Raw genomic sequence first — 15,230 nt, forward strand, 5'->3', positions numbered from 1 at the left:
AGAACCTATGTCTAAGATATATTAATGATCTTTTATCAGATAATTATACGCTACATTTTGACTGTATCTTCACCGTCTTCTCAAATGGCCCCAGTCATACTACTTGCAAATATAGATTATTGGAATGATACAAGATGTAGGATAGTATATGTCAAAGAGTTGGGGCCTCCCAGTTATCTCTTTTAAGCCTCATAATAGCACACTGCTTATCTGGCAAAGTGAATTCACCCTCCTTATAGAAGCCTGCTTCGGTAAGACTAGAGATGTATCTGTAACTCAAATGTTAATGGCTAAGTTATTCCAAAAAAGATAATACTTACTTGTCGTCATCGACCCTTGGCCCAACCGAAATAGCCTGTGTCCGGTTGTCTGCCAACAAACAGTAATGAACCAGCGCATTGAGCCACACCTGCGTTTGATGGGGGTTTCTGTCTTCATCATCGAAAACTATACAGCGAAGACCACGATCAAAATCATCGACCAAAACAGGCAACGGCCTCTTGACCGAACCCTCTTTGACCCAAACTATTTCAAAATAGCCAAATGGTTTGCCGTTCCAACACCCTATTGCAGGGAATAGGTATTTTGAGGTAAGGCGTGCTTTGATGAACCGCTCTTGGACATGATGGGGGCCACCCGAGTCCCACATATCCTGACCTTTGGGGGTGTTTAGCACTTTGTGTAGGAATTCGAGGTCTGATCCCCAAGTTTTGGGTAAAGCGTGCTTAGTGGTCTCTCCTTTTTCCAAGTTGCTGCAAATCGCTCTATGGTATCGACCTAACGCATTCTCACCAGTATCTGCTGAATTTGTTGCGAGGATTGGCACACGGAATGATAGCATCTTCTTTAGGCTGGGAATGTAGCGTATATAAAATGTTTCACCCTGGCGAGGCGGCTTTTGACGAATTGGATGGCGGAGCCACCCGTCTAGCATGACCCATTGAGCGGGTGGTGGAGGGAAATAGGATGGCACATGGCCACTTGAATAAAATGAGCCCAGAGGTGCTGGTGAAGCGGTCATTCGGCTACCATGACTTCCGTTGTTCATAATATCACTGCGAGACGGGGAACATGAACGAGACGGCGATCCTGACCCTGGAGTCATATCAGGAGCTAGTGAGAATAGGAAAATGTGAGGATCAATCTGCCAGAAACTCCTACGACTGACAAACATGTCCAGTTTTGCCGGAGGGCCATTGGGATCCTCTAAGCCAACTATCGAGTTCTCGGTTGTAACCAAACCCATCCTCTCGAGTTTCAGCAATAAGTTCCGGCCCTTAAGAACACCCTCACGCCTAATGTGTATCAGCCATTCCCCCCTTGGTCGAGCACGCTCTGGAACGGCGACTGAATCTTTGGTGGTGAGACGGGTGTTTGGCACCGTTTGATGAAAGTACCAGTATAATGTCGACCAAAGAATCAACGCGATCTGACATGTTGCGATGGAATTTGGTACGGCGGCTTTGCTTGAGGCAAGGTTGATCGACGATATAAATAAATAGTCGCTGTTAAGGGTCGGCTGCGTGTAATGGTTTGACTCCCATTCAAACGGGTTATCCTCTTCATTTTGGGTATCTTCAGACTCAGAACTAGGACTTGTCTCAGCCTGAGTGGCTTTGCGATTGCGTATGGAGTTTATAACGATTGACCATCCTGGTGGTAAAAGGCTGCTATTGCCAAAATTAAGTCCACCAGTTTTGAAGGAAAAGCCTTCAAAAACTCGGGTTACCGTGAGAGAATAGCCGTCTGGGAGAAGGATTGTATTTGTATTAGGCATAATCCAGGGTAAGCATTACTCGATTCCTCGAGATTGCATGAATAGCCGTTAGAGCTTTTAGGGATTTTTATTCTTGTGAGGTGGTGTATGGAAACACCATCGGGAGTAAGATATCACCGTCCGTTTAATTACCCTGTTGCTGTGTCTCCATGCTCCCTTTATATGACCATAGAGACTTACAAGATACTGACACCTGACATCAGTTTGGAAAGTTAGGTTGAGATGATGCAAGAATTGCAATGCAAAAACTCTTTTCAATCCTCGGCCCGAAGGGATGAATTGTCGGGGGTTTAATCATATATATACTTGCTAATAATAGTGGCGGATAGCTATGTATAGTTCAATGATATCGGCCGTCACGTCCTTCCGCTGTCTCAACCGGCTTCTTCATACAACATTGGTAAATGTGATATCCCCAATAGGATACGGTTAAGCTTGTTGCCACAGCCAGAGTAATAGAGGATCACCATCTAAAGGCTTCTATAGTTTGTCTGTGTATGGATATAAGCGTGAAATTTTCCATAATAGGCATAATGGTGTCGCGAGATATTTAAAACCAATAGTTTCTAATCGCTATATAATCAAGCTAATCATAAAGTGCTTGAACCAATGCCTGGCGCCAGCCTCGCCGTATACGCCCCCAGTTCCGCTCCCATGGAGAGATAAATATCACGTACCTTATTGGCAATCCAGTGCATAAGCTGCTTACCTAAATCAGCTGGCTGGAGCGGCTACAGGACATCAGGTTGCTCACACTTGTTAAAAGATTTGGGTCAGTCAGTACGTTGGTACAGACGGAAAGCGAATAATGGGACCTTCACCCGGTGAATTGATCGGTTCTGCTGGACGCCGCTATATCTTGAAGCGCCTGATCCAGGAGAGATCACATCTCGGCCGCGTCTGGTTGGCAACGTCAGAGTACACTGGCCCCTTATGAAGCGTATTTTACTAGACTAACAGTACTCCAGGTCCGGGCAAGAGAATTTTGTCTTAAAGGACATTCCAAAAGCTATTTTTTCGAGTTTTAACGAGGACATACGCCCGCGGCTACGTGAAAGCCCATATCTACGGTTACCCTACGATACAATTCCAGATCAGCGAACATTTGTGTACAAATATATGAATGATGATCTCCTAGGTCTCATTAGAAAGCAAATACCCATGCAAGCCCGGAAGCAAATTCTAAAGGCCAGCTTGCGAGGCATCGCAGAACTGCACAGCCATGACATTGTTCATCTAGGTGAGGACGCGCACTTCTCCTTCCGTACGCTTGATCTAATTGTTTCCAGATATTAAACCTGATAACATTATGGTTAACTATCGCGGTACTGGCTTGGAAACGATCATTGAGCAGGTTCAGATCATTGACCTTGAAAACGCTGCCTATCTTCCCAAAGGGAGGTGCATTAAAGGGATGTTAGCTGGCAACGATAGCTGGCGTAGTCCAGAGGGCCACCTAAAGGGCGAGCTTAATAAGCCTTCTGATATATTCTCTTTTGCAGCCGTAGTAGGTCTCCTTCCTTGAGAGAGAGTATTTATTACCCGGCTTACCTATTTAGTGTATCTATGCCATGCTTGGACAAGTTATCTTTGGCGCCGATGAGGATTTATACAAACACGAAGCACAGGGCGCATTCCCTCATATTATTCGCTTACAACGTCAAGTTTCTTTTTTTGGGGATCGAAATGGATTAAATGGGCTCATTACACATGTTGGTGACGAGGAAATCAACTGCCAAGTCCTTGGGTATCTCTGGGATGATCGAGTGGCCGATTATCATTCCTATAAGCCATTTTCAGAATGGCCAAATGTCATCGATATCGAGTTCAAGAACCTGATCTTAATGATGACGAACTTAGATCCTCAAAAGCGGGTAACGGCACGTGAAGCGTTGGAGCATCCCTGGTTTTCAGGTTATGAGATTGATTAAATATCTTCTTATAGAGCTTTCGGGTAGTATATAGCCACCGATTTGTAATTTGTCAGTGGTAACGACCATCACCTAATACTATATTGAGCCTGGGCTCCGTAATTCGGACTTACGAACATATCCAGCTGTAGAACCTCTCTACACGTTTGTTATCGGGTATTTGCCACGCTCGGCGAAATTATCCGCCATGATAAGCTCTCCAACCTCCACTAGGCAAGCCTAGCCTGGGCTATGTATCTCTGCGTCCTGGAGGCAGGATTCCGGTGTATCCACCACTACTCCACGACCCAGAACTGGAGCCTATGTATTATGGGCCCAGTGAACCTCCGTAGCATTTTTTTTTGCAGAACACGGGGATCTAATTTGCCATATTCAGCCGACAAGATCCCGTAGCACTGATAAGTTGGGTCCTTTGGTCTTGTGGGCAATGTGGTAGACAGATATTCTGCCGGAAAAGAGTGAATTCTCAGAGGGCATGCAACAGAATATGACGTCTGCTTTAGTAGTTGACCTCATTAACCAAGCTCAGTCTTAATCGCTACATTTAGGGCTTACAGCGCCGCGAATTTAACAGCGTCATTGTACCTTTGTAGGAGAGTAAATATCTTTCTGGAGTTGGCTTGCACGTTCAAATGGACCGATAAAAATGTTGACACTCTTGATCTGGCTGTCCTGGAGGAGAAGAGCGGGGCGTACGTGCCAGAAGGCAGGGCAACCGGCACCGAAAACAGTAAAGTCTTCCACATTCCGGCGCCTATCAAAAAGTAGCAAGGAGCATGAAACGGAGCGAAACGGAATCGGTCTTCTGTAATTACCAGGGCGGTTGGTGTTCCAAATGCGTCCGTTATTGTAAGATGTCCAGATCTGGAGCCATAAGCACCCTCTATGTTGACCGTAGGATCAAGATCCATCGGTGAAAGACCTGCTCCTTAGTGATAATATAGGGGAGCTGCTTAGATCGAATAGTGTAGGCGCAACCGAATCTTAAGGGCTTCCAGCAATCAACGTCTTCATTGGAAAAGACGATGAGATCGATCGATTTCGTCTTCCCTTCACCCTATCCTCCGGAATGTTCGTCACCCAAATCCTGTATTTTCTCCGGATGCTGGAGGCATTAGAACCGAATTAGTCCATCTTGCTTTCTAACAACCGTTTGCCGTCGTATCCTGGGATCAAGCAGGTCTTTGGCTGCTGATGGAGAATTCCCGTAGCACTTTGGCTAGTCTGCTCTGTATTGGCCCTCTGGTCGATTCAGTGACAGAATCAAAAAAGGAGCGGACATCGCCGTTAAGAATCGTTAAAGACACTGCAACGGTTTTATGGGCGAACACTTGGCTTCACCGATAAAACGCCTGGGATAAACCGATAGACACCCATAGGTGACAAAGTAGTTTTATCCTAAACTGTGGTATGGATGGGTTTTATCGGGTCTTTACCCGTAGAGGGACCACAGTCTGGAGGCCTGGAGAACATCCTTTGTTTCAAACTTTTCGGTCACTTCCGCTAGTTATGCTGGTTCTCTGATGTCTGTTCATGGGAAGACGAAAGCATCCACCAAGAACTTCCGTCAAAAGGTTCTGCAACAAGACCTGCGTCTTCATCTAGTCCCCATCTGGCATCTCGTCGTATTCACAGAGAAAAAAAACGCAAGGCCAAGGCTGACTTAGGCTTAGCGCTGGCGCTGTCCCATCTTGCTGGTCCGCGGGTGTACCTTAACTGTGGGGGGAGTGGAGAGGCTCAAGATGGGCTGGACAGAAAGACATTTATATATAAAGAACGGGGAGGAAGAGAGAAAATAAAGAGTCCACTCATGGGCCCAGCAGTCATTAGTTTATTACTCTGCTCTCTTTCTCGCACTTCCTTGTTCTCCTTTCTCTGTCGCATTTTCCCTTGACTAGTTATATGCAATTGAACAGTCCAACCATGTCCTGGCCGGTATCTCCCTCGACCTCCTATATCTCCCCTTCGTCTTTGCAGTCGTCTACCTCATCACGCATATTCCACATATACAACTCCTTCCCGATACACTACAGGATATCGGACCCGCAGAAACGACCACTCTACCACGTCGATAACTCCTACTTCACCCCCAGCACGCCTGATCTAAGCCTGCATCTAGGAGAAGATAGAAAGGGTCCATTGGCCGCCGTCTGCAAATTCGTCTTGTTTTCCACATGTTCAAAAATAGGATTGTCGCCTAACCTTCCAAAGAGCTATGATGACCGTCTCAGCAAAGAAGTTTTTAAAACCGCCAATGTCAGGACAAGTACCGAAGATATGACTTGGGAAGACCTAACTCGGGAAAGTCGTGACCATTCGACGTATAGGTTTGAGATGGATGTTATGGTGCAGAGTCAGCGGCGGGGACCAGAGCTTGGGCGTCGTGCGTTTGTCTGGAAGAGGACTCATTCTATGGGGGTGGAATCGTCTAAACCGTCCAAGTTGAGTGCGTGCAATTACAAACTGGTCGATGAGGAGACCGGTAAGATTCTAGCAGTTATTGCGAATAACGGGCTGAAGAGCATGAGCAAGAAAGGGAAGATGGAGCTGTTTGACATTGACGAATATGCGTTTGCGGGCGAGCAGCTTGATATCATGGTTTTGATGACTGGGATTGCTCTGCTGGAGAAGGAGAGGAGGAGGAGAGCACAGCGTAGATATGATTATTATTGAGCTGATAATCAAGCAGGCTGCTCCGTGGAAGGATGTATATATACCCAGGTCAACCTTTACGACCTCATTGTACAGTGTGTGGGTGTTCAGAGTTATGAATCGTGTTATGAAAAACATCACTGGATCCTATGATCAAAGACAGAACGTAAAAACTTCCATTAAAGACTCTAGTCGAGAGTATATTTTGACAGGAGGGTATCGGGTGTATAAAAGGGGATTTCGTTGTTGGTAGATGGGATATCGTATATGAAAATGGAAAAGCGCTAAAGAAGAAAACGAAAACACGTTATAAAATGGGGGCGTGATAGAACATTTCAAGGAAGAAAAGGAAAAGCGAAAAAGAAGTAAAACATAAAGCATTAACTATGACCACATATCTTCGTCACTCTTAACCAGGTCCTCTTCCATCAACACTCTTGGCCCATCCCGCTTCTGTCTTTGTTTCCGCTCCTGGCGGGTGACAATATGACTAGGCGTTAAGGGGGTTATGGGAGTGAATGGCATATATGGACTATAAGGGGTGCGAGGAACGCCCGTCCGCGGTCCATGCAAAAGATCGGGCCTTCGTTCAACGATGGTCGTCTTAGTTGATGGGGCGCTCATAGGGCTGTCGTAAGCAACACGGAATGGTAGTGGAGGCGTGCTGGTCTGGGCTGTATTGATATTCAATGATGGAGGAGTAGCACGGAATTTACGGCTACCAAGTGATTCTTTGCTAGGCGGAGAAGTAATGAAGGATGGAGAAGCCATGTTTGGTTGAGGAGAGTTGAGTTTCGCCTGTTCATGGGGAGTTAGAGGAGGAGGCCCGGGATTGTATGTGCGAGGGGAGAGAGGCTGTCTATCAAGGTAGTCACGAGAGTTGAGCTCGGGGGAGCCCATTGGGGATGAGATGTGGAGACCCCGTAGGGAGCTGCGGCCAAGCAGTTTCTTTGGTGAGGAGGTGGAGTTTTTGGATCGAGAGCTGAGGAAAGACAGCTGCGAGAGCCTGGAGAACCTTTCGGCTCGAGGTGAAATGGGTGATTCTTTTGAAGCTGGTTCCTCCTGGAAGGGCAGGCTTGAGTGATGCTGAGGTTCGAACTCAGTCACTGTTGGTAGGTGACATGCTGAGAGAGGGGAGGAAGGGGACACAGGAGACATTGGCTGCTGTTGGCGTCGTAAATGTCGGAACTCTGGAGGTCCCTCAAGCGGATTCAGACGTACGGGCGATCTCAAGGGCGAAGGAGGAGTTGTTCTGGTGGTAACCGTCTCTTGGGACATGGCGGATTTCCTCGCATCATGCTCCATGACGGCAGCGTAAAGTCTTTCCATCTCCTCCTGTGCTTTCACCCGATCTGCCTGAACGACGCTTTCGTCAACGGTTGAAACGCTGCCCGCTATCGAGGCTGCAGATTGTGCTCTATTTGAATGCGAAGACGACCACGGCAGATTGAACGAGCGAGCCTTGCTCTTGGGAGGACTCGGCCAGACATTACTCTGGGTCGTCGGGCTCATTGGGCTCGGCCATAGGTTGTTGGTTGAGAACTCCACCGGGGCTGGCGAGTCTTCCATCATTCCAGCAGATGGTTTGACGAGATCCATCTCTAGCGTTCCGTTTGACTCTTGTGCGCCGCGACGAAGCCGTCTGCCAACGGTTAAAAGACAACCTAGCAATAGAGACACGACGGCGATGTATGCTGCGACAATAGCAACAATCTCTCTCCAGAGCAACGCAGTATCTCTTATTGCAGATGCAGAAATTGGGGGTCCTTCGTCTGGGGGCGGCGCAGGGTCAATCCAGATGCTGACTCCCCAAATAGAATCAGCTCTGACTGGAATGAGCTGCAGGAGAAGAATGGAGAGAATGCAGGCTGACAACGTCGACAAATAAGCAGAACACAGAGTAGCCAACATCCTGTGGCGCAATATTGGGCATCTCTCTTCTCGCCCTTTTTATGTATATATAAGTTCCCTCCCTTAGTTGTGACGGTCCCTTATTTTCGAGATATTTCAACATGCGCGGGCGGGGGGGGGGGATCGGCAATGCTGCAATACGGGAGAGAGATAAAAAAAGGCCCATCGCAGCGCAGAAGCAGACCCTCTCTTCCTGTGTGGAGCAAGGTGAATGTGATGATAAAGCCCGAGAGGCGCCTCCAGCTCTGTCGTTGGATGCATCATCATGCAGGCCGCTGGATAGACCGTGATGAAGCGCCAGGGATTGTGCCCAATGAGGCCGAGGCATCGTTATTCTTCGCAGGGACGGCCTCTCTTCAGCGGCCTGGTTGGCCGGAAGGCCGTTTAGGCATGCAGGGCGAGCAGCCACCCGTCACACTGAGGCACCGTCTCATCACATTTTTCTTTTTTAGTTTCTTCATGCGCTTCCTTGCACAGCCGGTGTGCAGCAAATGGCAGTTGAGTATCACGTATGGCCAACCTTCTCCTCGTCCCGTCCCAGCGTCAGGCCACTCTGGACGCCCTCGAAGCGAGGTGACAGAACAGACAGAACAGCGTCTGGATGCTTCATCCTTGCAGGTTCTTTGATGTAGTTATTCGTCTATGTCGAGCTGGCGTTGATGTTGGTTGAGAAGACGTCGAGTTTGCCGAGTTTGGCTGTTTTTTTATTGACGACTCGCCTTTTTCTGTGCATCGAAGCAAATATACATACGGAGTAGCGTATTATGATATCGAGATATTACACAAACACTGGTCATATCTCTCAATCCAGCCATTGATACCATTGATTCGGGAGATTCCAGCCTGATTCTACTAGAACATACTCCGTACATCCATGGCGGAACAAAGGTTCACAGTCGAACCATGGATAGAGAGAGGCAACTTGCAGCTTCTATTATGACAGCATCTTCCAGCGTCCCAGAGGCCTACGGAGTTAGAGCTGGGCTGGTTACGCCTTCTAACCGGAAACCTCCATGTTGGCTACATGCTTAAAAAGAGCGACAGAGCCTGAGCCGCTGGCACTTCTTTACTCCTTCAAGTCCACCATGGGCAACAAGATATCTGCGGTCAGTGGTGTCAAATCTCCCAACTTCTACGAACCAGGAAACGCAGTCAACGAAATCTGGGTTGGCAACCTCGAAATAATCTCTCGACTTCCCTTTGGAGACTCAGACATGGCACAGGCTGGCTGGCCGAAGAACGACTATCCCAAGTTTCCGTGGCGGCCGTTCGTTATCCCTCTCTTCGCCATGTTCAGCAACGGTGTTGCAGCTGCAGAGACAGCAACGCAGGCGACAAGACCTTCAAATATGTCCCGACGTTCAACACCAGCAAATATTTCAGTCGATATTGGCGCCCATTGTTTCCTGGTTGCTATGATCATCTATGCCGTGGCCATGATTCTATGTGCTTGCGTTCCCAAGATTTACAACTATTATTACAAAGTATGGACTTCTTGGGAAAAGGTGAACAAAAGCACATGGACCATGTATAGCGTCACTCTTTTTAGCATCATCAGCAAAGCTACTATCACAATCTTCTACACGCCCCAGGTGGATGCGCTCTTAAGTGGGGCATTGCATAGCGCAGAACAGCTCAATCCGTCGGCGCATGTTGTCTGTTCCCTAGTTGTGATTCAGTACCTAGCTGTGGCATTCGCAACTTTAACTTACTGCATCGACCTTTACCAATATCGACGTCACCACTACCGTGAATGCACTGAGAGATTGATCTATGGGGACGAAGAATATCTGGAGACAAAGGGGGTTCAGACAGAACGAGAGCGGAAATCTCGCATACAAGGATTTGGACCCGTGCTCTATTTGAACGGTCTCCAGTTCCTCTGTGATACTATAACGACAGGGGCGATTATTGTGCTGATACTCTGGTCTGGTTGACCGTCCATTACCTTTCCCCTCTGGAGAGATGCTTTTTGATGACGTATGAGATCCAGGGTTGTAACTTATGGAAGAAGGGCCGCTCATTGTGTGTTTAATTTGTACTGCGGCATGCTTTCTAAAAAATACATTATCTATGTTCAATTCCACAAGTCTCGCCACATCTGCTTGAAACCGTAGCCCTTTGAACTGTCCTCATCGTATATTCGAGCTTCGTGGTTTAAACCCGGCGATGGAGATAATCCTCCCAGTCCAGTTTGTTGGCTACCAGAGGTCCCAGGGCTACGTTGTCCAGCTGTTGCCCGCTGCTTTATCTCTTCGGGGAGTCTGAGGGCGGTATCGGCATAGCAAGAGTCCAGCTCTCGCTGTAGGTTGAGATATGCCCTCTGCGCGACCTGTGGAGACTGTAGATTATATGACCGTATAGTCTCGTTGAGCTGTTTAATTTTCAATTCGTGGTATCCTCGCTCAGTGGCCATATACTGTGGGTCTCGCAAGCAAGGGAGGTTCTCCACGAGCTCATTATCAGCAGACGAGGGTGTACTCCCATCGTCTTTATAATCAGCTGGCTGCGCACGAGCTTGTAATACCTTGTTATGCTTGGACTCTGCAGCAGCGTAGCCGCGTGCACGTCTAATCTGCTCCTCTAACGTTCCTCCCTGACTCCGAATCATCATCACGGCATGGTTTCTCCAGTCCTCTCTCAGCCGGCTCCGAAATTGCATTATGCCAGACTGCATTGAGTGCTGTTTCTGTATCCACTCAGGGGTAGCCTCCTGTTTCTGTAAGATCCGATTCATCACGTATTCAGTGGTATCAAGATAGGGACTATCGGCAGTAGGGTCACGTTTAGTGTTTTTCCCTTTACCACGAGGAATATTCTTAAATTGACCACGCGCCATTGCATCCTCTATCCTTTCATTTGCCAACGAGCTAAGCCCCTGGATGGTGACCGGGAAGGAATGTACCCCCGGCCCGTAGCGCTCCCGGAGCTCCTTATGAAAGGACTCACGTTCCTCCTTAGAAGTGTTTGCATCCTGTTTTAGCGTGTATTCTGTAGTACGCTCGCGTGCTGCTGCCAATCTCTCGCCAGAGGATAGGTTTCTTTTAGGCTTGGGGGCAGCAGGAATAGGCCCTCCTGGCTGCGGAGGCCGGAACGGAACGCGCATAGGTTTGATTGCGTCGTCCAGCATGCGAAGTGTAGCATCATGGATGCTCTCGTCGCCCGTCCACGGCACCGCACCAGCCATATCTCGAGTGCCTTTGCCCGCGCTTCGCTTTTGTAATTAACCCTAATTAGTTTCCTGGAAATAAAAGGCTACAAAGACAAGAGATCGTAATTGCTCACTGGGAGGTTCGCATAAGCAATTGCCGCTGCATTTTCATTTTTGAACGAGCTCTCGGCAATTCTCTCCTGTAGCCTTTGTTTCAGTTCCTCTGAGAATCCAGCCTCTTGTATGTTCTTCCTTGCGGAACTGCCACCTTGCATTATGGCATCTTCGGTCATATCAGCCAGTCTCTTCGACATGGCACCATCACCATCACTTCCCGGCTCCTTATTTGCAGCATCCTGGACAGCCTGTGGATTTGGCTCTTGGTTATTATACTTGCGTTGGTGATATGAAAACGGTGGCTTTGTTGGAGTTTGAAAAGGTAACGGAGGCCTTCGGCCACTCCATAAGCTCTGTAGTCCCCGCCTAACAGCCCTATGATAGTTCATCTCTTTTTGGGACAATCCATCACTGAAAAACTGAACCCTGACTTGTTATCACTTGGTCTTCTTCGCTTTCATTCCATCAAAAAGTTCAAGCCTTTAATCAGCTTAATAAGCATTTAAAGTTTATACATCTTGGCTTTAAAAAAGAAGTTGAAGAGAAAAAGAAGAATGCGAATTTGATGCAATTTGCTCTGCTTGATTGAAGACCAGACGGCCGACTGGGCAGATAGAGGGTATTATAAACGGGTTCTCTGGGGGATTTGATCCTGTTTCTCGTTTTATACACACCGCCACCATGCCTCCCAAGTCTGCAGCGCGCGCAGGCACTATTCGACTCCAGTCCCTTCCACGATTGAAGGTCAAGAGTCCCATGAAATATGACCAAAACCCATGTCTTGCTGCCATGACAGCTGTTCTAAGTAAGCTTCTCTCATGATTCAATTGATATATATATTCCTTGTGTGACATAGTAGCTAACAACTTTTCGTCGTTCAGACTGCTGGGGAGCAACAGGTTATAGCATCCAAGGATGCTTAGCATTGGAACAGCAATTACGACTATGTACAGACTCGAACGTACGTTTTCCCTTGTTAATAGCATCCAAGGAGCAGGATATGTTCTTGTTGAAGTTGAGTAGCTAACCATTGTGCCTTTCGCCAACAGCCTACCAAAGTCAAACGGAAAAACACCGTCAACTACCATCTTGCCCGAATGTTCCGTATGATTTCACCGCGCAGAAAGAACCAATAAATACATACCTTGTTTCGTTAGCCATTTTCATATATTGTACAGCCCGCCTTTTCTGTGACAAGATATGTGAATCCTGGTTCTTCCATGGAGAAAACGAGGAAACACCAACACCGATTCCGAAGGATATGAGGAACAATGTAAACTGAATAGGCGAGATCGGGGGTTTCAAAACCAATTTTTTGCATTGGTATGGAGTTTGGGGCTTTACAACGGAATCTGTTACCATTTCTCTTTTTATCCTCTTTCCGTGGAGGAACAGTGTATTTACTACTGTTGTATAATAGAACTATCTTCAACACGCATCCTTTGTAAGCGCTGGATATTCTTCTAGGGGAGGAAGTTTGCTATTGCATTGCCATTGATACGAAAATCCAATCAACTATTGAATACCAACTCTATTACCCTTCATAGCCTCGCAAAATCGATTCTCTTTATGCACGTCCAAATTTTAAAGTGAGCTTGTTACCGGTTGGACGAGTTGTATATGCATCAATTGGCTCCATTCCATTGTCCTCCACTACGGAAGTGGTGTAGTTTGTATAGATCGCGGCAACCACGAGTTTGATCTCTATATATTAACCAGTAAGTTTATGTCTTGCGATGGGAAGATAATAAGAATAAAGGTAGCATACCCTGCAAGGCAAAGTGGCTGCCAATGCACATTCGACCTCCGCTGCCAAATGCCCAGAACCAACGCTTCATTTCATCTAGTTCCTGGGGGCCTGGGGGAGCAAGCCACCTATCTGGAAGCCAACTATCCGAGTTAGGGAAAACATCTTCATTTTTATGAAGAGAGTAGGCCTGGGCATTAACCCGTGTATTCTCTGGGATATTATGGTATCCCGCCAAAGAGGCGTCTGCGGGGGTTATTCGAGGCTGGATACCTGGGATTGGCGGATGAAGGCGTAATGTTTCCATGACTATCGCATCTAGCAGAGGAAGGGCATCAATTGACTTGTGAGAAGGAAGTTTTGAATCAGCATTTGAATTTAGTGGTGCCACGTTAGGGGAAAGTGTCCTCAGCTCCGCCCTCAGCTTATCCTGAAGACCTGGATTCTTCGAAAGCTCCCAGAACAAATATGTGAGAGTTAAGGCACTGGTTTCATGACCAGCTGTGAGATGGTCAAAAGCCTCACATGCAACCTCAAGCCGTACCTGCTGGGCTGCATTCTTATCACCTAGCTCTGACCTAGGGTTAACAACATATTGCTTTTCCAGTGCTTGCTTCAGCTGTCTATACACTATTGGTACGGCTACTGGGTTCGTCGAGGAAATGTTTTCTTCCGCTTTGTCGCATGCCTCTAGTCCCCAGGTTTCCATATATTCGTTTGCCTCTGTACACCATTTCGGGATCAAAGGAAAACCAAGCTTTTTAGACCAGGAAAGTAACACCGGTGTTTCCTGAATATAGAATTCAAACTGCTTGCGGCTGTGATATGTGGAGAACCATTTCCTCCGTAGTGAAGGATTCTGTAGGAAATTTGAAGCGGCTGGTAAGCCAAAGATATATCCAGTTATAAAATCCAGAGCTATTGCATTGTTTAGTTCGTGGACCTCGACAAAAGACTCCAAACTTGCATACTCCTCGAGAATTGGGAAAAGTCGATCGAAGAGTATTGCTTCGGTAATTGCCTTGAGCTGAGGCGATGCTTGTAGGTAGGACTTGGAATATATATTTGCTAGCATGCGTTTCCGAGCCGAATGTTGTTTGTTCCCAGTCATCGAGAACATGCTTATAGTTCTGTGAATTGCAGTTTAGTGTGGGTGGAGAAGAAGGCCGTACAAAAGGTACTCACCCGAACGAGCCGAATAGCCGCGGATACCATTCATGCTTTTCATATCCACCTGTATAAACCGTCCGAATGCCACCTTCGTAGCAGTTGATCGATATTTCTGATGGGCCCAGACGGATAATGGGTCCATATTTCATATGAGCGGCATGAATGGTCCTGTTTCCCGTCGTTCGAAACCTCCTCCATAAGATCCAGAGAGGGGAGAACGGGGAGGTGAAGTGGGCATTAGGGATTTTGGCCAGTGGGGAGAGGAAGGCTGGGTATATGATGAATTTGTAGATCCTGGGCGCCAGTACAAGAGCAATGGCTATGACCTGGGATAGCATAGAAGAAGAGATAGCCATGGTATCTGCTCTGAAATATAGTGACACAACACTAGTATATCTCCAAGGTAATGGTCATCCTGTGCCAGGCAGAGACATCATATCGCCATAAATATGAAGGGGGCACGAACTTGCTATTATTACTCGGTGTAATATAGCTATAGACCAAGGAGGGGCATCGTATGTCGTATTATGCGTGGTCTGGAGCCACCTGAAACTTTGAGTATAATAAAACCAGTCCACTTGTCATTGCTGTCATCTTCTTCTTCCTTACGATGGATGTAATTTCTTCCATAGTCCATATTCTGTTCGCACCGAATCATAAGAGCCTTTCGCTGTCTTATCTATCGAAAGTGTCCTTTTCGCCGTTGACAGTTGAGGCTTGCGCCCTGCGTCCCGTCCTATCCACTTCTAGATTCCCTGCTTTGCTAGAGGAACA

General features: G+C 47.3%; 9 protein-coding genes across 9 annotated transcripts; 4 read left to right on the forward strand and 5 right to left on the reverse strand.

The window, feature by feature from the left end:
* Positions 1-151: 151 nt before the first annotated feature.
* On the reverse strand, positions 152-1,777 carry MCYG_02187 (aerobactin siderophore biosynthesis protein iucB; the record flags this gene model as incomplete). The annotated part of the gene is made up of 2 exons (XM_002849207.1): positions 152-257; positions 321-1,777. 2 exons carry the CDS (start codon positions 1,775-1,777, stop codon positions 152-154), a joined length of 1,563 nt encoding a protein of 520 aa, XP_002849253.1.
* Positions 1,778-2,386: 609 nt separating this feature from the next.
* MCYG_02188 (conserved hypothetical protein) lies at positions 2,387-3,708 on the forward strand (the record flags this gene model as incomplete). The annotated part of the gene is made up of 5 exons (XM_002849208.1): positions 2,387-2,407; positions 2,515-2,549; positions 2,746-3,017; positions 3,067-3,284; positions 3,337-3,708. The coding sequence occupies 5 exons, from the start codon at positions 2,387-2,389 to the stop codon at positions 3,706-3,708; spliced, it is 918 nt and encodes a 305-aa protein (XP_002849254.1).
* Positions 3,709-3,983: 275 nt separating this feature from the next.
* MCYG_02189 (conserved hypothetical protein) lies at positions 3,984-5,309 on the reverse strand (the record flags this gene model as incomplete). The annotated part of the gene is made up of 9 exons (XM_002849209.1): positions 3,984-4,205; positions 4,269-4,633; positions 4,684-4,765; positions 4,789-4,813; positions 4,848-4,927; positions 4,968-5,043; positions 5,072-5,106; positions 5,145-5,182; positions 5,207-5,309. 9 exons carry the CDS (start codon positions 5,307-5,309, stop codon positions 3,984-3,986), a joined length of 1,026 nt encoding a protein of 341 aa, XP_002849255.1.
* A 322-nt stretch (positions 5,310-5,631) lies between these two features.
* On the forward strand, positions 5,632-6,381 carry MCYG_02190 (conserved hypothetical protein; the record flags this gene model as incomplete). The annotated part of the gene is made up of 2 exons (XM_002849210.1): positions 5,632-5,643; positions 5,686-6,381. 2 exons carry the CDS (start codon positions 5,632-5,634, stop codon positions 6,379-6,381), a joined length of 708 nt encoding a protein of 235 aa, XP_002849256.1.
* A 363-nt stretch (positions 6,382-6,744) lies between these two features.
* On the reverse strand, positions 6,745-8,293 carry MCYG_02191 (conserved hypothetical protein; the record flags this gene model as incomplete). Its single annotated transcript, XM_002849211.1, has 2 exons — positions 6,745-8,199; positions 8,234-8,293. 2 exons carry the CDS (start codon positions 8,291-8,293, stop codon positions 6,745-6,747), a joined length of 1,515 nt encoding a protein of 504 aa, XP_002849257.1.
* Positions 8,294-9,356: 1,063 nt separating this feature from the next.
* On the forward strand, positions 9,357-10,208 carry MCYG_02192 (conserved hypothetical protein; the record flags this gene model as incomplete). The annotated part of the gene is made up of 2 exons (XM_002849212.1): positions 9,357-9,755; positions 9,777-10,208. The coding sequence occupies 2 exons, from the start codon at positions 9,357-9,359 to the stop codon at positions 10,206-10,208; spliced, it is 831 nt and encodes a 276-aa protein (XP_002849258.1).
* Positions 10,209-10,348: 140 nt separating this feature from the next.
* Positions 10,349-11,928, reverse strand: MCYG_02193 (conserved hypothetical protein; the record flags this gene model as incomplete). Its single annotated transcript, XM_002849213.1, has 2 exons — positions 10,349-11,485; positions 11,557-11,928. The coding sequence occupies 2 exons, from the start codon at positions 11,926-11,928 to the stop codon at positions 10,349-10,351; spliced, it is 1,509 nt and encodes a 502-aa protein (XP_002849259.1).
* A 292-nt stretch (positions 11,929-12,220) lies between these two features.
* Positions 12,221-12,675, forward strand: MCYG_02194 (mitochondrial 37S ribosomal protein YmS-T; the record flags this gene model as incomplete). The annotated part of the gene is made up of 3 exons (XM_002849214.1): positions 12,221-12,344; positions 12,421-12,500; positions 12,589-12,675. 3 exons carry the CDS (start codon positions 12,221-12,223, stop codon positions 12,673-12,675), a joined length of 291 nt encoding a protein of 96 aa, XP_002849260.1.
* Positions 12,676-13,106: 431 nt separating this feature from the next.
* On the reverse strand, positions 13,107-14,812 carry MCYG_02195 (cytochrome P450 3A6; the record flags this gene model as incomplete). The annotated part of the gene is made up of 3 exons (XM_002849215.1): positions 13,107-13,243; positions 13,308-14,416; positions 14,472-14,812. 3 exons carry the CDS (start codon positions 14,810-14,812, stop codon positions 13,107-13,109), a joined length of 1,587 nt encoding a protein of 528 aa, XP_002849261.1.
* Between the last annotated feature and the right edge of the window lie 418 nt (positions 14,813-15,230).

Source organism: Microsporum canis, genomic scaffold (assembly GCF_000151145.1).
Source record: "Microsporum canis CBS 113480 supercont1.2 genomic scaffold, whole genome shotgun sequence".
Taxonomy (NCBI): domain Eukaryota; kingdom Fungi; phylum Ascomycota; class Eurotiomycetes; order Onygenales; family Arthrodermataceae; genus Microsporum; species Microsporum canis.